A 23,528-nucleotide genomic window follows, 5' to 3' on the forward strand; every position below is an offset into this window, starting at 1 on the left:
TATATATCTTTATTTGCTCGAAGCTTCTGTCCAAAGTGCGCTCTAGTGCGTCACATGTCTGTAAGACAGCACAGAGGGCTTCAGGACCCACAGTCCCCTGATGCGCCTGCGCTCTGTCAAACGATGAGCCGCTTCGGGTTTTATTTTATTTTTCTCTTCTTGTTGATTAAATGTCCGAGTCTGATTCTCTTCCTATGTTTCGCCATTTATGTTTACATCCACTACCGGACGCGATAAAAAAAAAAAAAGAAGTGGAGGGAGAAATAAAGACGGAAAGTGATGAGGGCTGCAGATAAACAACAAACAGCGTCACGGCTCTCTCGTCCTTGTCATTGCGTGACAGGACTGTGCTGTTCCCGTTCCGGAGGTCGAGTCGAGAAGCATCACCAAAACACCGGAGCGGTTACGTTACCGAGCGGCGATAAGACGCAGGAGATGCTTGATAAGAGCCTCATATAAGCTCAGATAGGGAACCAGGCGGAGGGTTTGTGAAGGAAATCTCCTCATGAGCACCAGAGAAGGAGCCACACCAGCGGGTAAGGCTGATAGAAGTCCCTGTCTACACTGTTTGCTTAGCTCGATGGAGACTTTCTGTCTTTTTTTTTTTTTTAACTACTGTATTCTTCTAGTTCACTTTATTCTGCTCCACCTTAACAGGTGACGTTAAATAAATACACGGGAGTAGGTCTGGCTTTATTGGGAGGATATCACGAAGAGGTCTGAGGATCCTTCCCCCAAAAGTTTGTGCATCTAACACCCGATCTCCTCAATTCTGGTGAATTTTATTATAGAGCATTTGTATCATGTTCGGAGAAGTACCCTTCTTAACCTTTAACAAATCTGTATTTATTTATAAAACTATTTGTTTCCTTTATATTTCATGTAGTTAACAAAAAAAATTTCAACAATTTTTATGCTAACCCCCCCCCCCCCCCCCCCCCTTTTCTTTTTAGCTTAATTGGCCACCCTTGTCTGTTCCTTAACATTGTATTTGTTTCATTATTGCTAAAAATATGCTTTAAGCTATTTAAACGTGTTTAAATACGATATTTAAATATAAAAACTGTAACTGTCATAAATAATTATCAAATAATTTTCAACAAAAAATCCAAGTGTATAATGTTGAAATAGAGCTTCCTAGTATCCCCTGCTACACCAATGTTCCAATTCCTGTAAAAACTATACAAAGTTGCCAGGAAAGTAGATTAAGACAGAGAAATCCATGATAGAAGCACTAAATTTTTTCTAACACATATATGCATCGCTGTTGTAAGATAAACTTAGGCAATCTTCTCAGCTGTGTAACTGAAACTCAGGATTAGTTAGCAAAAATATTGCTAAAAACCAAACAACACTATCCAGGGGCTCAGAACTTTGTTCATTTTCTGGAATATATATTCTCATATCAAACCACCTCCTCCTTTTATCCTGCTGCAAACTGAGAACACTGTGTGCCTGAGATAATTACTTTTACCACATATTTCATGGTTTTTAAATTAAATAGACCCACCGTTGACGGAGGCATTTCTCACTGAGTAATGTTATGAGTTCTAAATATACGACACCTTTGCACTTAGTCCTATACTCAAGGACTGTACTTAAGGACACATTTGAACTATTTGTATATTTTCATGCCAAACTGCTTTGGACTTCTGCTCCTCTGTCCATTTATCTGGCAGCTTTATTTTCGCAGTTGACATTTTCAACAACAGAGAAATGTTCGCCTTTCTTGGGTCATCCTGTACTTGTCAAGTCTTTGGTTCTGCCTGTTTTAGATGTCATTTTTGTTCGCTTGTGATGTTTATGTGGACTGACTTTTTGCTTTGCCTTGCCTTTTGGACTTTGTTTCATGGACTAAGGCTCATTGTTTGTTTAATCCTGCCTGCCTTCTGAGTCTGAATGAGGATTTTTAACCTCCACACTGTGAATGCTCCAGACCAGCAAACTGAAAACCTTTTGCTTTTATAGAAGTGCTCATGCTTGCTGATGATCAGTTAATTAAGTACATTTGATGAGCAGGACCTGGCTGCTACTTACACTCTTAATTTCTATGGAAGCATTAAGCGTCCAATTCGTTTTTCAAACTTTCTTTCTCTAATGACTGCATATCTAAGGTTTAATAAGTCGCATTTTGTTTTTTTGTTGTTCTCCATAGTTCTCCTCTGACAACACATAGGAGTGACCCTGCCGTTTGCACTGATGGGTCTGAGTCTGTCACGTTGGTTTTGCAGCAGGACAGCCGACAGGCCTCCCTTTTCGTCATCAGCATTCCTCCCACTGGCCGTCCCAACCTCCTCTCGCCTTGCAGTTACGCTGAACTCCCCTCCAGTTTCCCCAGGAGACAGTCGTTCACACTGGAGCACAGTCCACCGTTCTCTTCACTTCCTGCTGTCCCCCTGCAAACAGGAAGCGACCCGCTCACCCGCTGAGCTTAGCAGCGATGGCGTGAGGGCGGAGATAGGAGTGAAGAGTGGACTTCATGTCTGGGAGGTGGTGTGGAGGCCCGAACACAGAGGGACTCATGCCGTCGTGGGCATTTCGAGGCAGGACTGTCCCCTGCAGTCTTCAGGGTACAATGTGCTGGTGGGGGCAGATTCACAGTCCTGGGGATGGGAGCTCAAAACCAATCAGCTCTGGCATGGTGGGCAAACTCTGAAGCTTTACCCAGAAAATGGGAGTAAGAGGTGTCACTCTGAGATGGCAGCTGATTCAAAGTCACAGTCCTCCTCTTCATCAAGTGCAAAGATGGCACAAACACCTCTCCTCATTCCTGAGCGTGTCCTGCTGGTTCTGGATGCCGATGCCGGGACTCTGGGTTTTGTTGTCAATGGCAGCTTCCTTGGCGTAGCTTTTAAGGACCTCCCTCGAGATGTGGAGCTGTTCCCAACAGTGAGCAGTGTGAGAGGAGGAGCCTGCATTCGACTGCGCTACATGAATGGTTCTACACGTGAGTGCCTCATTTATTTATTTGTCTTTGTACGCAGAAATATTAAGATAAAACACAGCCTTATACTAAACTATGTTGTTTCTGGCTTGTTCTCAGGAGATCCTCCATCCCTCATGGCTTTATGCGGACTGTCGATTCGTCAGAATTTAGGACAGAAAAGGTTAAAACATATGGACAAATTGCCTCTACCCCCTTTTCTCCAGCGCTGCCTGGCTTCCAGTCATTAATCTTCCACGCAAACTGACAAGATGGATATTTTTATCAATTACTGCAGTTTACCAAGGATCCATTCCCTTTTCTATGAAATACTCACGTAAATTCTGTAAATCTTACATTATATGCACTAGTATAATTATTTTTTATCTTATTTATTACAAATGTGTATGTTTATAGATGTTTTGTAATATTTTTAAAAGAAATTTGGGGGATTTAGAGGCAGTTCTGTGTGGTACAGGTCTGGTTTCTTCTTTTGTGTATCTAATAAATGAGCTGTTTCAAGTGATTTTTATTCTTTTCCTGTCCTTTCACAAACCACAATGTTTGGTTTTGACAATAAAGCTCAGATCCAATAAGGAATATAAAATTATTTGTATGGAAATACTGATGTAATGTTTTCAACCAGCATAAGAAGCCAAGTACAGTGGCAGGATAGATATATACTTACATTTGTTTATGTGACTGAAAGCCTGTCTCATATACAGGTGTACTCATATTATTCCTGTATACTGTAACATGCCCATACTTCCACACATTTGTTTGTAGTTGTAATTTAGGTTATTTTGTGACATTAGCAATAATACACCCTCTTTAATTCTAAGGTTTTATCAATCAGGACATACCAGATTCTAATATTATTTAAATACGACCTTAAAAACAACAGCACATAAGATTTTATAACATGTCATTACGTAACAAAAACTAGACCACAATGCAGAAGCAGTGTATGAAAAACTAAGCACAGCCCACGATTCAGTTGCTTATAAAACCACCTTTAGCAGCAATAACTTGAAGTAATGGTTTTCTATATTACTTCATCAGTCTCTCGCATCATTCTGGAGGAATGTGGGAACTTACAGCGTTGCATCACAGCTCAGCTCCCCTAAGGTCCCAGCACAGAATTTGAATCAGGTTTCTAATTGTGCTGTCATAAACATTACCATTTAACATGCGGAGGCATGTAGAGTTTGAAAGGTAGCTCTTGGGTTTTTTGATCTGATCTTGGGGTTAATTTCCTGGGAAATCAAGTCCTGTGAAGATTGGCAACTACTTTCAGTGTTTTCCATTTGTGAATTATCTTCCTCACTATAGAATAATGGAGTTTAGATTGTTTGGAAATGACTTTATAAACCGCCCCACATTGATAGGCAGCACCAGTTGCTTCTTTAAGATGATTGCTGATGTTTTTCCTCCTTGATATTGTGTTAACACACACTGTAACGCTGGATGCCAACAAACTGTCAAAAGTTAAGCTTTTATAGAGGTTCTCACACTTACTGATGATCAGTTAATCAGTCACCTGGCTGCTTTGTACTTATTTTTTCACACACTTCTTTATTTTGCCTTCGTTTTTGTTGAATAAATAATCACACAGTGTGATGTGTTGTGTGTTGTTGCTCACCTGCTAAGAACCAGATGCTCCCTCTGCAGGTGGCAGACAAATTACTTGAAGTTTGCTAATCCTGCTGATCGATGCTTGCATGCAGGACATGTTTAAATCCTTCATACAGGCACCTCCTCTCCATCGACGTAATCCACAAAAAAGTCGTGTTTGGAGTCCTACCAGGAGTGGATGCAGTAATCCCATCAGCTGTACACTCCAACCATCAACCACCCCACACCTATGCTACATAGAGGACAGATAGCTAGACAGACAAACAAAAAGGTTTCATATGTTGAAAGAGCTTTCTGAACTGATTAATTGTACAGAACTAATAGCGAGAGAGATGTGGTTGTTATGGCAACCGGGAAGGCACCTTTGAGCACTTGAAGGTGAGTTTGTGGAAAACAAGCACTGTTAAAAGTTGTTAAAGTTATTTTATCAGCCTCATTTCTGTTATAAGCTGGACTCTATCAGTTATATAAAAGATTTATTGACGTGGCAGTACTCTAAAACAGACATTTAATTCTATAGCCGGTTTCTAAATAAAAATATAAATAAGTTATAGTTAACTTAAACGAGCTAGCTTACATCGTTAGCCCAACAAGCTAACTGGAGCTACAATAATTTCAATTATTATCATAATAATGTCTGTAATATCAATTCCATGTTTTGTTTTTATCTTTAAAGGACCCCATAGCGAGTTTCAAAAAGGTATTTTTGTCTGACTTGCAGTTTAGTTGTTTTAGGAAGCCATGGTTTTCTTTAAGCATCAGTAGTAGTAAGCTATTTAAAGTGAAAAAGCTCTAAAACCCACATTATACTCCCTGCTCAGCACTAAAGTACAAGGCAGACAGCCTTGGACAGCCTGTTAATGAGAGTGACTCATTTAGCAGTTAAATGGCTCCATATTTCCCTAAGGAGGCAGAAAAGACAGAGAAGAACATAAAACATAAAATACAATGAATATTGGATTTATCGGGTGACTCCAAATTACTTTAATCTGACTTGTCCTTGTAGAATTAATTATTCATGGCAGCAGCTCTTGATAACCTTAGAGGAGGAGGTGTGGTTTTTGGACCTTCTGGCAGTTTTGAAGAAGAAGATGAGGAGGACTCTCCTGCAGTAAGCTCTGATTTTCACATTCACCAGCAGCACTCATTTAATGTTATATGGGAGTTATATGAGAGTTTGAGGGCAGTCCAACTTACACGTTTGCATGTCTGTTTTCCAGGTTTTACTGAGTGTTTTGGTCCAGCATGGGCAGGTGGGCCTCTGCTTCTATGACAGTCAGGACTCATCTTTACACTACATGCCGGACACGCCCGACAACCAAGAGCTCCACCTACTGGTCAGAGGTAAGCAATGCACCTGTATGAGGCAGGTATTGTAGAATCGATACACTTATCTCCACACAATGGTAAATTGTAAAACCCTCAGGGAGACTTACAGTATGTGTTAAAAAAAAAAAAAAAAACACTTGCGTTGCCATAAACTCTCTTTTTCTCTGTTTTACAGTCATTCAGGAGGTTAGTCCCCATGTAATTATCACCAGTGCAAAGCAGGAGCGCTCCATGACTCTCTTTTTGCAACAGTTAGGTGAGCTTTGGGAGATGATACTTATCTTACCACGAAAGAGGGAAAACAGAAAGACCTTTTAGACAGTTTCTTTTAAGACGTGGTGTGGTACATGTGGTCTGGGTCAGAGGAATGAGGTTGAGGTATGTCTGACACTGAAACCAGCCCGTGTGGTAAGTCAGTGGTGCAGTTTTTAAACATCCTGATCCCGGGGTGCCTGTGGCTCTACCAGTTGGAAGGTCGTGGTTTGATCCCTGGCTCCTCCAGTATGTATGTCGAAGTATCTTTGGGCAAGACACCGAACCCATTACAATGTGAGTGTTGTGAGGTTTGCACTAAGAAAATACTTTGAGTGCTCAAATAAAGTTCATCCATCCATCTATCTTCTTCCACTTTATCCGGGCCCGGGTCGCAGGGGCAGCAGCCTAAGCAGAGAAACCCAGACCTCCCTCTCCCCAGCCACCTCCTCCAGCTTATCCGGGGGAACACCAAGGCGTTCCCAGGCCAGCCGAGAGATATAATCTCCAGCGTGTCCTGGGTCTGCCCCGGGGCCTCCTCCCGGTGGGACATGCCTGGAACACCTCACCCAGGAGGCGCCCAGGGGGCATCCTTGTCAGATGTCCGAACCACCTCAGCTGGCTCCTTTTGATGTGGAAGAGCAGTGGCTCTACTCTGAGCTGAACTTCTCACCCTATCTCTAAGGGAGAGGCCAGCCACCCTTCGGAGGAAGCTAATTTCCGCCGCTTGTATCCGCGATCTTGTTCTTTCGGTCACTACCCACAGCTCGTGGCCATAGGTGAGGGTAGGGACGTAGATCGACCGGTAAATTGAGAGCTTTGCTTTTACATTCAGCTCTCTCTACACCACGACGGACCGGTGCAGCGTCTGCATCACTGCGGCCGCAGCACCAATCCGTCTGTCGATCTCCGGCTCCCTTCTCCCATCACTTGCGAACAAGACCCCGAGATACTTGAACTCATCCCCGACCCAGAGTGGGCACTCCTCCCTTTTCCGGCTGAGAACCATGGCCTCAGATTTGGAGGTGCTGATCTTCATTCCCGATGCTTCACACTCGGCTGCGAACCGTTCCAGTGCGAGCTGGAGGCCATCACGAGCTGGAGGCCATCACCCAGTGAAGCCAACAGAACCACATCATCCGCGAAAAGCAGAGATGAGATTCTGAGGCCACCGAAGTGAAAGCCCTCCGCCACTTGGCTGCGCCTAGAAATCCTGTCCATAAAAATTCTGAACAGAATCGGTGACAAAGGGCAGCCCTGGCGGAGCCCATCACCCACCGGGAACAAGTCCGACTTATTGCCGGCAATGCGAACCAAGCTCTTGTAACGGTTGTATAGGGATCGAATGGCCTGTAGCAATGGGCTATGGGCCACAAATACAGTTAAAAAGTGCTATATAAGTGCCAGCCCTAACCAAAGTACCCCAAATGGCAAGCCAAACTTTCAAAGCACACTTGTATTCATATCTGTGATAAACAGCCTCTATGTCATCTTTTGAATATTCTGTCAGAGGAAGGTATTTTTAATAACATATTTTTACAGTCACAACCTAACCAGACAGCTATTTTACATTCTTCTGTGGTTTACTCCACAGAAGACTGGATCCCCATCCCCAACAAATGTTATCCTGCTCTCTATAAGCCAGACCCTTTGAAGTGTAGTCGCACTGACGAAATTGCTTCTCAAAAACAGGTCATCGTGGTAAACAGAACAAAACCCAAAAATGTTTTCAGCAACCCAGATTTTCATTACTTATTATTCTTGATAAACAGGAAGTATTCATCTATTTTCTGCTTGCAAAAATATAAACAAAACCAAGTGATTGGATTGACTCAGATCTAACAGCAAAAGCTGTCTAAAGTGAACCTTTTGATTAAATGACACCACTGCTCGCCCTAGTGGTGAGTTTATCAAACAAAACTGCAAAAGTTTACTTCATTACCTTCACAGTTCTAATAATAAAGACTGGTTGACATAAAATTCCAAGTGACAACATTTTTGAACTACTGATTAGTGTAATGTTTTATGTATAACAGCCACACCTCCCAGGTCAGCGCGACACTTACTGTGTTCACTAAAGTGACAACTTTTTTTCCTAAACTACTCTCTGTTGCTTCTCAGGTTCAAACCCACATTACAGACCAGAGGTGGTCACGTATCCATATGTCGACTTTGGTAAACACATTCTTGCAATACTCTCTTCCTCAATCCTTTAGAAGAAATCTAGCATGAAATTGCACAGTTTTCCGGCTTCATTTTGTATCAATGTTGAAGGTCTGGAGGTCAGTAAGCAAAGGTTGCTCTCTGCCAATCTGCCTTTCCTCCCCGCCTGCATTTCTGAGAGAGACAAACTGTCCTACCTCTCCTCCTGTATCTCCTTTGACTCGTCCCTGATGGTGAGCCAGCTGTCTACATTCAACATTATCCTATCCATCAGTCATGGTTCTGCAGGAGATGATCATTTTCTCGTGTGTGTGTGTACATCTGTGGGATAGCTGAGGGCAGTGGGTGCCCTGCTGAAATGTCTGGACAGGAGGAGAGTGGGAGTGGAGTTGGAAGACAGCAGTGTTGGAGTACCCATCCTGCAGTTTCATGCCTACACACTGTGAGACTTGCATAAATGTAGCACTCACACACACACACACACACACACACACACACACACACACACACACACACACACAGAACTGTGATTACACATTATAATGAGAACCCTGAAACCATTTTTTCAGCAAAGTGTGAAATTTCATTGGCCTGTTTTTAGTCGGTCAGACGTGCTGCACAAGTATGAATTTGTCCAACTGTGTTTTAATAGCACAAGTGCATCTCCTTCCTGCCCATCTAGCAAACCAGACCAGCCTAATGCCATTCAGAAGTATTCATGAATAAAAAATGTTGCTTCTCTTTTCATTCTCATTGTAGTAAAGGAATGGTGTACATTGACCGAGACACATACAGGTAAGTGTATAAACTGTCTTTGTCCTACATGGGCCCCTAAAAGCTAATACTGATCTCCTACAATTTTCATAAATTGTTCCTTGTAGAACAACTGAGCCTACCAAGCAACTGTTCAATTCAGTTGAAATCAGGTTTATTTTATTTGTTTAGGAAACTTTTAGGAGTTTCTTTTGCTTTTTCTGTTCTGTTCTTTATCTGTTCTGACATTGTTTTACAGTTTTTGAAATTTCAGTTTTGTGTTGTGACTGTTTATCTTTTGTTGTTACTTTTGTTGTTTTTAATATACTTTATCAAAATTTAGAAAAATATGGAAACTCATCAAGGGTTTTATTAAGAGAGGACAAACACAGGACACAGAAGCAAATGTCAAAAACTAAAGCATAAAGAATGAAAAACAAAGCACAATAGGACTATACACTCAATGAGTTCACCTAATGAGTTCACTGTACTCACGGCCTCCAAAGTCTCTATATCTCAATCCAGTAGCCTTTGGGATGTAATGAAAATAAATAATCACATCATGTATAGCTGACAAATTTCCAGAAACTATGTGAGGCTGTCATGTCAACATGGACCAAAATTGCTAAGGAATGTTTTTAGCACTTTTTAAAATCTATGCCACAAAGAATTAGGGTAGATTTGAAGGGAAAACTAAAGCTAATGAAGTAGCTGGTGAAACTAATATACACAAAAGGCTGATTGTACAATGGTGCACAGGAAGAGTAGTCAATCACAATGAAGCACAAAAACAAAATAAGTAAGGAAGTGGAAAACAAGGTAGAAAAATGTGCAAACACACAGACTAGACAAAGGGAGGCAACAGTGGGGACGCTCCTTCTTGGAAATACAAGAAGGAATAGCAGTAAAATAAAAGTTCACCAACAACACTACAAGAAAACGGGACAATGACAGGTTTGTTCCAGTGTTCTGCAGATCTTCAAATCAGAACTCCACCCATCAGTCTACAAGCTGCATTCAGGAGAAAAGGAGGGACTCAGTCTCTATGGTATGTATAGTAGTTAGTGCATTATCACTCTTTCTTATCCAGTTGTGTTTACCGAGTATTGTGTGTGTGTCACAGGGATCCTGAACCGCTGCAAGTGCAAGTTTGGCTCCAAACTGCTACGGTAAGAAAGTACAATTACACAATAAGTTATTGATCAGCAGCAAATTCTGTCTTTTAATAATATAAAGGTAGTTTTGGCTTGCAACATAATAAGCAAAATAAAATGTCCTAGCAGCAAATAAAAAGATGATTTAATTAGCAAATAAATGTGTGAAAAAAATCCTACACAGTTACAAACACTATCATAGCAACAAAAAACAAACAGTCGAGTTTCTTTCATGTATTTCCACAAACAAACCGTAGTGCTGAAGTTCTGCAAGATATGGAATTTGAGTTTGTATAAAGCAGATTTTATTTATAGTCAAGATGCACCGTTTGTTTTTTTTTACTAGTATAATAATGCTGTATTTTTGTAGTATTTAATGTTGATGGTAAAACACCCCTATTTTCAGGTAATTTTGCATTTCATCAACAAACTGTGGTTTCTTGAGGGTTGCTTGTTTGTACTACTACTGTGGCATCCTGTCTTCTGTCAGTCAGTGGTTTCTGCAGCCTACTCAGGACCTGAAAGTGTTAAAAAGGAGGCAGGAAGTGATACGTTTCTTCACGTCTCCTCAGAACTCGGACTCCCTGAGAACCCTGCAGTCATCGCTACGCAACATCCGAAACATACCTGTAACAAGTCTATCGTTTCTCACTTAATTACACCATTACCTACAGATTCATCACCTAACCACTGATATGACAACTACCTAAATCCAGTTTTTGTCTGTTTGCTGTAGACTCTTCTAAGGCGGATGACTCTCTCTCTCACCAAAGTTAATGACTGGCAGAGCCTCTACAAGGTTGGAGCTGCAGGACAGTTTTACTAAGCACACCTTTTCCATGTGACAGGTTCTGTTAAATGTTCAACAAAGTGTGTGTTTGTCAGACGGTGTACAGTGCAGTCTGTATCAGGGACACAGCGCGTCACCTCCCTCAGTCCATTCAGCTGTTTCGTGATATCAGTGAAGGGTTCTCTGATGATCTCAACTATATCACCTCCCTCATCAGCAGAGTTGTGAGTTCCTCCATAAAATCACACCTATTGTTTTAATCACATTTGGCGCCTTTGTTAAGTGTTAATAGATTTCTGATGTGTGATGTAGGTGGATTTTGAAGCCAGCTTGGCAGACAACCGCTTCACAGTCAAACCGAATGTGGATCCTGCCATTGATGAGAGTAAGTGCCTGTTTTAGTTGTAAGCCCATGTGAACTTTGTATGACTGTTGACCTAAACCCATAATTACACTCCCTCTTCCAGAGAAGAGGAGGATGATGGGGCTCTCTGACTTCCTGACAGATGTTGCCAGAAGAGAACTTGAACACCTGGATGCTCGAATCCCATCCTGCTGTGTCATCTACATCCCTGTGGTCCGAGATTTAATTCTGGCACACACAATGCTTTCTCAATTTATTTATTTTTTTTACAAATTCATCTGTCATGCAGTATTTCAAAAAAGTATTTCCCCCTTCCTGACTTCTTATTTCAGATGATTAAACAATTTTTATTGTTAGACAAAGATAACCAGTAAATGCATAACACAATTTTAAAATGATGCTTTCATTTATTAAAGGAACAAACCTGCCAAGCTCTCCCATATGGAAAAGATATATATAAATCTTATAAAGTTTTTATCTGTCTTGTATGAAACTTGTATGAAAAGCATACAAGAGTGAAAACAGATATAAGATCCCTTGAAAAATTATATAATGAAACTTGTATGTTTTGTATACTTACTAAAAAAATATATGAAAGTAATGAGAAAGTTGCCACTTTCATGAGTAAATCATGTAAACCTTATATGATTTATATATGATTTACTCATGAAAGTGGCCACTTTCATGAGTAAATCATATATATTTTTACTATTTCTTTTCCATATGGGCTGTGTGAAAAAGTAATTGCCCCCTAAATCTAATAACTGGTTGTGGCACCCTTGGCAGCAAGAACTGAATTCAAATGGTTGCATTAACTGACAGTGAGTCTTTCACATCACTGTGGGGTAATTTTGGCCAACTCTTCTTTGCTAAATTATGTTAATTCGGCCACACTGGAGGGTTTTCGAGCACGAACAACCTTTTTAACACCCAGGTTCTGAAGTAGCAAAGCACCATTACAATACCACCAACATGTTCGACTATTGGTACGATGTTTTCTTTTACTGAAATACTGCGTTAGTTTCAGTCTAAATGTAACGGGACTAAAAACTTCTAAAAAGTTTGCTTTTTTTCTCGTCAGTCCACAGAATATTTTTTCTCTGGTATCATCAAGATGTTTTCTGACAAATGTGAGCCATTTTCGCCCAGTCTCTTTCTTATTGTTCAATCATGAACTTTGACTTTAACTGAGGCAAGTGAGTACATGTTGTTCTGGGTTCTTTTGTGACATCCTGGAACAGTCGTGGATGTGCTCTTGAAGTAATTTTGGTAGGGCGGCCACTCCTGGGAAGGTTTAGCACTCTTAATTTGTGGTTAATCCCTCTCACTGGTTCACAGGAGTCCTAAAGCCTTAGAAATGGCTTTGTGACCCTTTCCAGAGAGATAGATGTCAATGACTTTGTTTCTCAGCTGTTTCTTTAGATTTTGGTGTGGTGTGTTGCTTTATGAGATCTTTCAGCCTACTTCACTTTGTCAAACACATTCTATTTTAATGATTTCTTTAGTCAGCAGGTCTAATGTTGTATTTAATGACATAAACTTTGTTTAATGTCAAAATTTGTCTGATGATCTGAAACGTAACTGTGAAAAATATGGAAAAAAAACCCTAAGAAATCAAGAAAGGGGCAGATGCTTTTTCACAGCACTGTATACTGCAGTATTTCTTTGATTTATTGATGATCAGATATTGAGGAAATTGTTACTCTGGACCACCATGCGTATATATCTCAGTACCTTTTATGTCTGAAACTCTCTGTACAGATTGGATTCCTGCTGTCTGTGCCTCGACTGCCTAGTATGGTAGAGAAAAAGGATTTTGAGATGGAGGGACTTGATTTTTTGGCATGTTCATGATCGTATCTAATGATTACATTGTTTACACATTTTTGTGATCATTATTCCATATATACAGTATATGTTTTTTTCTATATGTCTGTGTGTGGGCTAGTTTCTTTCAGACGACCGGCTCCACTACCGCAGCCAGAGAACCAGGGAGCTCAACGAGTTCCTCGGAGACTTGCACTGCGACATTAGAGGTCTTTTACTTTCACCCACAAAACAGTCACATCACAGGCGTGTTTCTGACATTTTTTTGAGAAAATAACTGCAATTCTCAAGATACTACCTTGATCACAAACCTTCTGTTTGTCAGACATGGAGATGGCAGTCATGGCACATTTGCAGAGCGCAGTCCTTGAAAGGAGCGATTCCCTCTGTAAGGTTCGTGTTCATCACTGTGTATGCAGATTCCAGGGTTTAACACATGACTCCCACTCTGTTTAAGTGATTGCTGGCATCAAAGTGATGTTTTTGATGTGTGTAGGTGGGTTTTGTTGTGATTTACTGTGTGCTTCCTCTGGTTGGATTGAGTTGTTTACTTTGATTATGAAACAGGCCCTGATCCCATTACAAGTTATTTTTTAACTGCTGTGATACTTGTCTATTGATGTATGAGTGCTGCACTATGTGACTGCAGCTGTTCTAAACAATATTATTTTTGAGGGAACAATGAGCATTAAGAACAAATGCATTTGTGGTCAAAATGTAACGCTAATAACTTTTAATCATATTACAACTTGAAAGATTTAAAATAAATAATTTAAAAGAAATACTGAGTTCAATAAAGAGGGGCAACACAGTCTGCTTCATTGTTGACCACTTGTGTTCAAAGTCATATATCGACTATACAGGGAGTGCAGAATTATTAGGCAAATGAGTATTTTATCCACATCATCCTCTTCATGCATGTTGTCTTACTCCAAGCTGTATAGGCTCGAAAGCCTACTACCAATTAAGCATATTAGGTGATGTGCATCTCTGTAATGAGAAGGGGTGTGGTCTAATGACATCAACACCCTATATCAGGTGCGCATAATTATTAGGCAACTTCCTTTCCTTTGGCAAAATGGGTCAAAAGAAGGACTTGACAGGCTCAGAAAAGTCAAAAATAGTGAGATATCTTGCAGAGGGATGCAGCAGTCTCAAAATTGCAAAGCTTCTGAAGCGTGATCATCGAACAATCAAGCGTTTCATTCAAAATAGTCAACAGGGTCGCAAGAAGCGTGTGGAAAAACCAAGGTGCAAAATAACTGCCCATGAACTGAGAAAAGTCAAGCGTGCAGCTGCCAAGATGCCACTTGCCACCAGTTTGGCCATATTTCAGAGCTGCAACATCACTGGAGTGCCCAAAAGCACAAGGTGTGCAATACTCAGAGACATGGCCAAGGTAAGAAAGGCTGAAAGACGACCACCACTGAACAAGACACACAAGCTGAAACGTCAAGACTGGGCCAAGAAATATCTCAAGACTGGTTTTTCTAAGGTTTTATGGACTGATGAAACGAGAGTGAGTCTTGATGGGCCAGATGGATGGGCCCGTGGCTGGATTGGTAAAGGGCAGAGAGCTCCAGTCCGACTCAGACGCCAGCAAGGTGGAGGTGGAGTACTGGTTTGGGCTGGTATCATCAAAGATGAGCTTGTGGGGCCTTTTCGGGTTGAGGATGGAGTCAAGCTCAACTCCCAGTCCTACTGACAGTTTCTGGAAGACACCTTCTTCAAGCAGTGGTACAGGAAGAAGTCTGCATCCTTCAAGAAAAACATGATTTTCATGCAGGACAATGCTCCATCACACGTGTCCAAGTACTCCACAGCGTGGCTGGCAAGAAAGGGTATAAAAGAAGAAAAACTAATGACATGGCCTCCTTGTTCACCTGATCTGAACCCCATTGAGAACCTGTGGTCCATCATCAAATGTGAGATTTACAAGGAGGGACAACAGTACACCTCTCTGAACAGTGTCTGGGAGGCTGTGGTTGCTGCTGCACGCAATGTTGATGGTGAACAGATCAAAAAACTGACAGAATCCATGGATGGCAGGCTTTTGAGTGTCCTTGCAAAGAAAGGTGGCTATATTGGTCGCTGATTTGTTTTTGTTTTGTTTTTGAATGTCAGAAATGTATATTTGTGAATGTGGAGATGTTATATTGGTTTCACTGGTAAAAATAAATAATTGAAATGGGTATATATTTGTTTTTTGTTAGGTTGCCTAATAATTATGCACAGTAATAGTCACCTGCACGCACAGATATCCCCCTAAAATAGCTAAAACTAAAAACTACTTCCAAAAACATTCAGCTTTGATATTAATGAGTTTTTTGGGTTCATTGAGAACATGGTTGTTGTTCAATAATAAAATTATTCCTCAAAAATACAACTTGCCTAATAATTCTGCACTCCCTGTATCAACAGAGAAGACTGTAGGTAGGTAGGAAGGAAGGTCTGTTGGATTCTAATAGCTCTTCTGTTCAGGATATTAAAGGCGTTTAATCTGTACATTTTATAGGTTCTTGATCTCGCTGCTGAGCTGGACTGTTTAATGGCCATGAGCAGCGCCTCCCAGGAGTACAATTATACCTCGCCTAAGCTAGCCAGCAACAGGAAGATAACGATCACACAGGGCAGGTAAGCGCTGACACACAAAAGGAAAAATTGTTACTGCGGTACAAGAGTGTACTTTTTTGTATTTACTGTTTTTTTTTTTTGTTTGTTTGTTTTGGGGGGGTTTGTTTTTGTCCAGGCACCCACTGTTGGAGCTGTGCTCTCCTGTGTTTGTGGCCAACTCCTTCCACAGCTCTGAGTCGGAGGGCAGAGTCAAAATAATCACCGGACCCAACTCATCCGGAAAGAGCATCTACCTCAAACAGGTAGGGCTGTCATAAAAATGAATTGAACTGAACTGAATTTTATTTTATTCTTCTTTTGTGATCCCAAGTGACGAGCTTCTATGAGCCAAATAGTCAAGCAAGAAGTTTTAAAAACAATAATAAGAAGAAGAATTTTAAAAATGATGGCATTCAAGAGACAAAAAAATAATCAGCATTATTGCACATAATTTGCCTTTTTCTCTCAGCAGCTGCATTTGCACCTTAGAAAAGATCCCCAACATTTATCTATTTCCGTTCCACACTATTTTTACTTTAGTTATTTAATCAGGCATTGCTCCGAAATTTACAACCTCATCAGAAAAATATATTTAGATTTCCATAATAGCAAAGAGACAGCTCAGTTTTTGAAACTCAACGCTTAACCTGCTTTCTATTTTGATTTTGCAGGTGGGTCTGATTGTGTTCATGGCTCTGATTGGCTCAGACGTGCCTGCAAAGGAGGCAGAGATTGGTCTAGTGGACGGCATCTTTACGTGTATGCAGAGCAGAGAGTCCGTGTCTGTGGGCCTTAGCACCTTCATGATAGACCTCAACCAGGTATCTCACGCACACACAAAAACACAGAAATCTCATGATAACAAGCAGCTCCCACTGTGTATGTGTGTGTAGGTGTACAAATGAAATATATGAATTTTCATCACTGCTCTCTTCATGCTCCACTCCCACTCTCCACCTGTCAAATTTTTTTTAAGCAACCACTGCCTGCAGCAATGACACACACACATACACACACAAAAAATGCAAAGTGTAGTCTAATAGTTTGCATCTCTTTTCTCTAGATGGCACAGGCTCTTAACAGCAGTACTGGCAACTCGTTAGTCCTCATCGATGAATTCGGAAAAGGAACTAACACAGTAAGAACAGACTGTCCCAGCACTTTGTGAATTGAACACATATGCACGAGGGTAAAAGGGGAAACACTATGTCATTAATGTTACGCACCTGAAACCAGTCACAAGTTTAAAGCTGCAGCACAAACAGACTCTGGGTTCAGCCAAACATGTGTCACCTATTAGCAAGAAAATAGCAGCAGCTGTGTGGACCTACAAACTTAGAAGTGTTATTTTGCACCTTCTATGGGCAGTTTTGAAACTTTGGGGTATGTGCATACACACACACAAAGCATTTTAATCCATCTCTGTGTACCATGTTGTACTGAGAAGGGATGAGAAACTCCAGTTATGTTCATCTAGAGAGTAAACATAGGTGTCAGAGGCAGAAACCAACAGAAAGAACAAGAGCAAAATATCAGTGTAGGATAACTTCCATCTTAATCCAGTTAACATGTGTGTATAATTTTAAAAAAATTATTATTACAATGTGAAAACAATTTGATAATTTGAAGTATTAGTCACTGTAATGGACTAAATCTGCAGCTCCCCTCAATCCCCTCAGAGCTTTGTAATGAGCTTCAGTGGATCGTTTCACTGCTCTAATGCTGTCATTTCCAGTAAAAAAGCTCTTAAAACTTTGCTGCACACTAACTAATAAACACCACAGAGGGGCACTGGACAGTTACACACACACAGAAATGTGAATTTAAAAAGAGGAAATGTTGAATATTATCCTGAATAAAGCTAATGTCACTATGAAACTGCTGGATGTGTCAGTTCTGGTTCTTTCTCTGGTTTGGCCAAAAACTATTCAAAAAATCAGAAAAAAGAAACTGAACTCTCACTCCTGATAACATGGATGCAAAGACCGGTTGATGCCTGACTTTCCCAGTGTACTTTTGTCTTTTTGCTGCACGTGGTTGGAAAAAGACAGATCTACATCTGCTGATCTTATCTGCTGCTGCTGTTGCTTTACTCCTTTGTAATTGTTTCAGGTATCCAAACATAGATATAAACATTCCTGGGTGCACCGATAAATACATTCCTGCAGATCTTTCAGCTGCACATCCATGATATGAATTTCCTATGGATGCACTGGAATCATAAAGAAATACATTCAAGTCATGGTTTTTCACTCTCCTATCTGCATTTAATTATTAGTTATTATTATTATTATTATTATTAATCTGTGGCTCTCTTGAACATTGTTAGCATGTTCAGGTAGACACTGGCATTTTAATGTCAGTTGGTATCAAGGAGCTCAAAGCGTGCCAGTAAATAATCCCCCATACAATTACACCTCCAGCAGCAGCCTGAACCACTGTTACAAGGCAGAATGGATTCATGCTTTTATGTTATTTATGCTTCTGACCTTACTTTCCGAATGCTGCAGGAGAAACCGAGACTCATCACACTAGAAAATATTTTCAAATTTTCTGTTGTCCAACTTCGGTGAGCCTGTGTGAATTGTAGCCTCGGTTTAATGTTAACATACAGGACAGCTATATGTTCATTTCTCTTTTTCAGACCATTTCAGACTAATCACCTTTCTTCCTCATTCTGATACTCAGTTTGAATTCAGCAGGTCTTCTTGACCATGTCTACATGTAATTGGCTGATTACATATTTGCATTAACAAGTAGATGAACAGGTGTACCTGTATGATATTTATTACTGTTGGATGATTAAAACCAGTAAAAAACATTAGCATTAGGTAAATTGACGTTTTTACACCTTTAACAATGAGCAAGGAGGGCATCTGGTGGGTGGACTTTTTTCATCCACAAATTTGAAACTGATGTCCCATTTTTTCCTAACAGAATCCCACTGTCACTAAAAATATTATTAAATCGTAGTTGTTGCTGTGCAGGTGGACGGACTGTCCTTGCTGACTGCATCGATCTCTTACTGGCTGAGGAAAGCCCTGCGGGATGTTCCTCATGTTCTGGTGGCTACTAACTTCCACAGTGTGGTGCAGCTGAGTTTGTTACCATCCTCGGCCCTGCTGTCTCTTCTGGTACTGAGAAACTTTGAGAGTGATTAAAAAAAACCTTCTGTAAAGTTTAAAAATGGTAAACTAAAGTGCTTCAGAAAAATGTTTAGAACGGAAACATCCAAATGGACGATTAAGTAATAAAATTTGTTTCACCTCATTTCACAAGTATGACTAATCATTTGGGTGTATGTGTGCGTCTGGTATGTGTGTTTGTGTGTGTTAGACCCTAGAGACAGCAGTGGACGGAGATGAGTTGGTGTTTTTGTACCAACTAAAGGAAGGGATCTGCCAGTCCAGCTATGCTGCCAACATTGCTACACTGGCGGGCCTGCCAACTTCCCTTGTACAGAGAGCAGTGGAGGTAAACACACACACACACACACACGCACACATACAGAAATAGGCTGACAGACTGACTGATTTTTGTGTTTGTTAAGGTGTCTGAGCTGTACAGGGTAGGAAGGCCCATCAAACGGACTGAAAAAGCATCCTTGGAAGAAGAGACAAAGAGGTTTGCTAAACTTAAGCAGCACAAAGTGACACACAGTTAAAGCAGTGTGTGAAATGTTTCTGTTTGTGGGTAACAGATGCCAGTTTGTTGTGGAGAAGTTCCTTAGCTTGAACCTGGAGGACAAAGATTTGGATGTGCAGAGGTTCTTGAAGGAAGAGCTCCTGCCCTCTGCTGGAGATCTGCTAAACCGCAGCTGAATGCTTCTGGCTTTGCGGCAAACGCGCTTCTGTACCACGTGGTCAGTCTGTTCATTCATTCCTAAATATTTTGGGTTGGTGTTGGAAGAACGCCGGGGAAAAATACATAATGACGCAACCTTTATTCCAAGAAACACTGAAACTTATGTTGTAGCAAAAAAGACAAAAAAACAAAACAAAAACAGCACAGTTTTATATGTTTAAGTACCATATTCACACTTCAAAAATATGAAATGTAACACCAAACAGCGTTTCTATAATATATAATAAATGATCTTTTATGCTTTAATTATCCAATGTCTTCTTAGTCATTCATAAAAAAGTTCTGTAAATCTGGCGGTTTTTCTTCACCGTATGGTTGAAGTCCTTTCAGCATCACATCACACAGTCTGTAATAAATAATAAACAAGTTCACTTTATTATGATGACGCTGATTCTTCAGTAAACCAGGTGGTTAGAGCCACTGTGATATACATCAGTGCACAGATGGAAAGTTTGCTCGCTGAGTTGCAGTAGGGCGTGTCGCAACAGTGTTTGGTCATCACAAAGATGGTGTTGTTTGGAAAGATCTCGAAGGTCGTCTCCACCTCGCACTCCTCTGCCTGGGTACACCCCAGCATCTTTATATCCAAAGCATCAGCTGGGGAAACAGGGCAGTAGCATAGAGCCATGATCAGTGTGTATTTTATAGGCAATAACCTTCACATCATTTCTTGTATTCTTCGTATAATGTTTGGTAAACACACACCTGCCCTCCCCCGGCCTGTGTAGCAGCGCTCCCCGAGATTGCATTTGGTTTCAGTCGTGTAGCAGACATCCCAGAAGCCTAAATCACAGCGGAAGCACTCCAGACGCTCCTCCTCTGCTTCGAATGCCACTGACTCCATGAGCTGCTCTACCTGCTCCTTTTCCTCACCTGAGCCCAAAGAATAACACTGAATGCACAATGATTTTTACTGAATGTGCTGCTAAAGGAGATTCTTCTGAACAACTTAAAATGGAAATGGTCCATTATGGGGACAGCTGACAAAGATGAAGAGGATTTTTCCTGCATGTAAAATATTTTGGCCTCTCACCATTAAAAAATCATCAGAGCTTAACAATAAAAATATATACTTTTTTTTAACATTTGGGTAAATGTTTTCAAGTGTAAACACATTTTAAACAACCAAAAATAACAGGAAAATGGAAAGACATTGATTACATGCCAAACAACCATTGTTAAGCATGAAGTTGTCGCCAAAGATCTATGAATGTGGCTGATACAGAAAATGCAGATTTCTTATCCTTTATTTAAATTTGCATAAGCAAATAAGCACCACTGGTAAATCTGGTAACCAGGACACTGAACATAATCAGGTAACAGTAAAGAGAGACTCAAATACAGGTAAGAACAGAAAAAATGAAGTTATAAACAGGCTAAAGTTAATAAAATACTTTGGGTTTCTCAGATTTTATGTAATAGCCTTTTTGGCACATTAATATTCAGGGTTGCTGGATGTGTGAAGTACTGCAGCACTGTTACAGGACATCAAGCCAAACTCATGGCCAGCAAACTGCTGAGCACTTGAGCATCTCAGAAATGCTTTGTTTATTCTGCAGCAGTCTGGAATTTGTTTCTTGAGTGCGTTATTCAGGGAGTGCTCCAAGTCATAGGGCAGCATCATGTTTGTATTAACCGCACAGATACTGGGATTAATGGAAAACTTCAGCAGGGAAACATAATGCAGGCAGGGGACAATACCTCAGTTATTCCTACTATTCCTCGAGCCCTCCGAATCATGTCACTAGTTTTAAAAGATTTTCTTAGTGTCCATAAAGCAAAACTGAAAATTGTTAATAAGCTTATCATCAGTGTCCTGTTTTATTCTAAAGATCACCTTTTAGGAGACAACAGAATATCATGATATAGGGAGCTTTGGCTGCCAAATGGCTGACTTTAGTGCTGCGATTAGCTGCTGTCGGCAAAAGGGACTAATCTCTTCCTCAGAGTAATCGGATGCATTTTGGTGAGACAATCCTTATCCCCTATCATCTTGTTAACCCAGTGCTAGCTCAGGTGAATGAGCAAAACAAAAGAGTACCGAGGTGGGGGGTCATTATGAGGAAGGGCCAGGCTTACTTTTTATAACCTAAGGTCCAAAGTCCACTCTTATTCAACAGTTTATGGGGTAAAGCCTGTCTAATACAGCGTAACACAGTCCTATAATAAGTTTTTCCTTAGTGCACATTATAATAGACTTTTTTTTTTTGAGGTTATGGTTTGACTTGAAGGTAATTTTGGAGGATTTTAACCAAACTCTCCTGTTGTTGCATTGTGCAGTGGGTCTCTTTAGGTCCCACCTGTCTGAACCTCTCTAAAACAGTTTTAACAAAGGTTGGTCACTATTTTATGAAGTAAAGTCCCAAACATTTGTATTTCTGTCTTGCCTTACACTGCAGCAGACTGAATACATTTCAGTTTTTCACCAGTTTGAAGCAGTCATCTTACACTATGGGAATCTGAGGCAGTTTGTGTGATGCTTTATCAGTTAATTTATTTAGCGATAAAATAATGTGCAGATTAATACTTTTTAGTTACAGACCAAATGTATCGCAGGTGATGTTAATCATGGAATTTAACAACTCAAACATTATTGATATGATATAAATAAATGCAGTCATTACAGCCAGTGAGAATCTGACAAGCTATCGGCCAAAAACGCAAATACTTTTCAGGGTCAGCTGTTGGACTCTTAAGTGAAATATAAAGAAAATGTCCTTAAAAAGCATTAGAACACTAAAAATAACACCTGCTATGAACTCGGGTACTCTGTCAGCTTACCTTGAGCAGGTGTGAGCATCATGATGGCAAAAACACACAATATGAGGCCTTTCATTTTGAGCGTGATGCTTCCTCCACCAACTCCACCATGAGGACTGCTGAGGTGGCCGGAGGGTGGAGGGAAATTGGATTAGTAAGGAATGCACCTGTCACCTGCATGACACCAATCACAGCTGCTAGAAGGGTGCTGACGATCAAACAAGTGACGTTTCTGGAAATAACTGCAGAGATGTGCACTGAAACCTGCAGTTTTTCAAGAGAAGATACAGCATCAGTGTCAAAAATATAACCAAGAGGGTGACACGTGCCTTTGTTTCTAATTAGCAAACTACTTCAAAGGTTAAGATTCCTCCACATGGGTGCAAACCGTGTTTCTGACTTATAACAAAGATTTGTGAGCTGAGCTGAACCCGCCTTTCTGTTTTGACAGCTTTTTACTTTTGAAGTTCCTCAGTAACGGAAATCATTTCACCAACACAGAAACGGTGATCAGAGCTTCTCTCGCATGTTAAGGAGTAGAGAAATTGAATGAACCTGAGTCAGCGCAGGGTTAAGCAGCTTATAGCCACCCGTCCGTCTGCTCAGATATGTATCAATGCGCACACACACACACTGGCCTCTCAGATGAGGGCATTCGATTCAGCTATATTCTCAATGCAGCATTAAGATCTGTGCAGCTGACTTATGTAACACGTGCCACACACACACAACCACACAGAAATACACATGAGAAGATTTATTAAATTGTGTGGCGCTGCAGTGTTTGTATACACATAAATCTGCTGAAGGGATTCCCCCCGTCCTGTGAATCAATCCCTCTGTAAATGCAACATTTATCTGAAGAGACTTATTTTTGTAATTAACTCAGTGATGTAACTGCATGACTCACTGCAATGATTCCGAGCATCAAACTTTCTTTTTTAAAAAGAAAGGCTCCAGATTCTGAATTATAAAAGTTTGTTGCCTTACTTTGGATCATGTGGTGGTAAATGTAATATCCTGAAGGCATCTGACAACTTTATGACTCGTATGGAAGATGTCATTTGTGGTGCTTTATTGGATTATGCACACACGCTGCTG

General features: G+C 40.6%; 4 protein-coding genes across 5 annotated transcripts in view; 2 read left to right on the forward strand and 2 right to left on the reverse strand.

Moving 5' to 3' along the window:
* The window catches only part of fam171a1 (family with sequence similarity 171 member A1), a 61,552-nt gene extending 56,707 nt beyond the window's left edge, over window positions 1-4,845 (reverse strand). Inside the window, exon 1 of the mRNA XM_085292143.1 lies at window positions 4,566-4,845. The gene's annotated coding sequence lies outside the window, so the exon portion shown is untranslated. The remainder of the gene's footprint in view (window positions 1-4,565) is intronic.
* On the forward strand, window positions 78-4,501 carry LOC146564389 (SPRY domain-containing SOCS box protein 1). The gene is made up of 3 exons (XM_085292140.1): window positions 78-536; window positions 2,156-2,947; window positions 3,044-4,501. Exons 2-3 carry the CDS (start codon window positions 2,200-2,202, stop codon window positions 3,172-3,174), a joined length of 879 nt encoding a protein of 292 aa, XP_085148266.1. The 5' UTR covers window positions 78-536; window positions 2,156-2,199; the 3' UTR covers window positions 3,175-4,501.
* On the forward strand, window positions 4,717-19,896 carry msh5 (mutS homolog 5). Of its 2 annotated transcripts, XM_085292144.1 has the most exons (26): window positions 4,717-4,936; window positions 5,565-5,669; window positions 5,779-5,902; window positions 6,063-6,143; window positions 8,261-8,314; window positions 8,414-8,535; window positions 8,635-8,744; window positions 9,062-9,097; window positions 10,021-10,103; window positions 10,179-10,224; window positions 10,700-10,838; window positions 10,946-11,008; window positions 11,095-11,223; window positions 11,312-11,384; window positions 11,467-11,576; window positions 13,125-13,205; window positions 13,312-13,399; window positions 13,516-13,583; window positions 15,706-15,824; window positions 15,940-16,066; window positions 16,475-16,624; window positions 16,867-16,941; window positions 18,791-18,937; window positions 19,140-19,277; window positions 19,354-19,427; window positions 19,504-19,896. In XM_085292144.1, the coding sequence occupies exons 2-26, from the start codon at window positions 5,577-5,579 to the stop codon at window positions 19,622-19,624; spliced, it is 2,451 nt and encodes an 816-aa protein (XP_085148270.1). In that variant the 5' UTR covers window positions 4,717-4,936; window positions 5,565-5,576; the 3' UTR covers window positions 19,625-19,896. The 2 variants fall into 2 exon arrangements, with proteins under 2 accessions (XP_085148270.1, XP_085148271.1); XM_085292145.1 differs by lacking the exons at window positions 4,717-4,936; window positions 5,565-5,669 and having other exon boundaries at window positions 5,789-5,902; window positions 6,063-6,073.
* Window positions 19,732-23,527, reverse strand: LOC146564391 (protein Bouncer-like). The gene is made up of 3 exons (XM_085292155.1): window positions 22,449-23,527; window positions 20,373-20,540; window positions 19,732-20,264 (listed from the first exon to the last, which is right to left on the reverse strand). Exons 1-3 carry the CDS (start codon window positions 22,501-22,503, stop codon window positions 20,044-20,046), a joined length of 444 nt encoding a protein of 147 aa, XP_085148281.1. The 5' UTR covers window positions 22,504-23,527; the 3' UTR covers window positions 19,732-20,043.
* Between the last annotated feature and the right edge of the window lies 1 nt (window position 23,528).

The sequence above is a fragment of the Mchenga conophoros genome, linkage group LG11 (assembly GCF_057382185.1).
Source record: "Mchenga conophoros isolate Kocher_MC1m ecotype Shallow Benthic linkage group LG11, M_conophoros_male_GT1.1, whole genome shotgun sequence".
Taxonomy (NCBI): domain Eukaryota; kingdom Metazoa; phylum Chordata; class Actinopteri; order Cichliformes; family Cichlidae; genus Mchenga; species Mchenga conophoros.